This window comes from Plasmodium gaboni, chromosome 13 (assembly GCF_001602025.1).
Source record: "Plasmodium gaboni strain SY75 chromosome 13, whole genome shotgun sequence".
In the NCBI taxonomy this organism is placed as follows: domain Eukaryota; phylum Apicomplexa; class Aconoidasida; order Haemosporida; family Plasmodiidae; genus Plasmodium; species Plasmodium gaboni.
In genome coordinates, this window is record NC_031493.1 from 1,111,686 (window position 1) to 1,112,034 (window position 349).

Consider the following 349-nt stretch of genomic DNA (forward strand, 5'->3'; position numbering starts at 1 on the left):
TTTTTTGTTATAGATTTATGTATAAATAAAAACATATTTTTATCAAATAAGAATAACTTGTTCATTAATAATATTGAAGAATTCGAAAGAGGAAAAAGGAAAAAAAAATTGTGTGTTAATTTTATAAGAACGAATAATAAAAATTATTATAAAAAAAATTGGGGAAATAATTTATATAATAAGAAACATATTGTATTGAAAGCTAAAAAATTTGATCAAAAAGAATTGAAAAGAAGAAAAAATTATCAGTATGCTATGAAACATATGTATGATAATAATGGAAGAAGAATAAAAGATATAAATAAAGAAAAAAAATCTTTAAAAAAAAAAAAACTATTTGATTACGAAG

The 349-nt window shown here is 17.2% G+C and overlaps 1 protein-coding gene across 1 annotated transcript; it reads left to right on the forward strand.

Annotated features, from left to right (window-relative positions):
* Window positions 1–349, forward strand: PGSY75_1330100 (hypothetical protein; the record flags this gene model as incomplete). The annotated part of the gene is made up of 1 exon (XM_018787359.1): window positions 1–349. A coding segment is annotated over one exon (349 nt), but the record flags the coding sequence as incomplete, so codon positions are not given.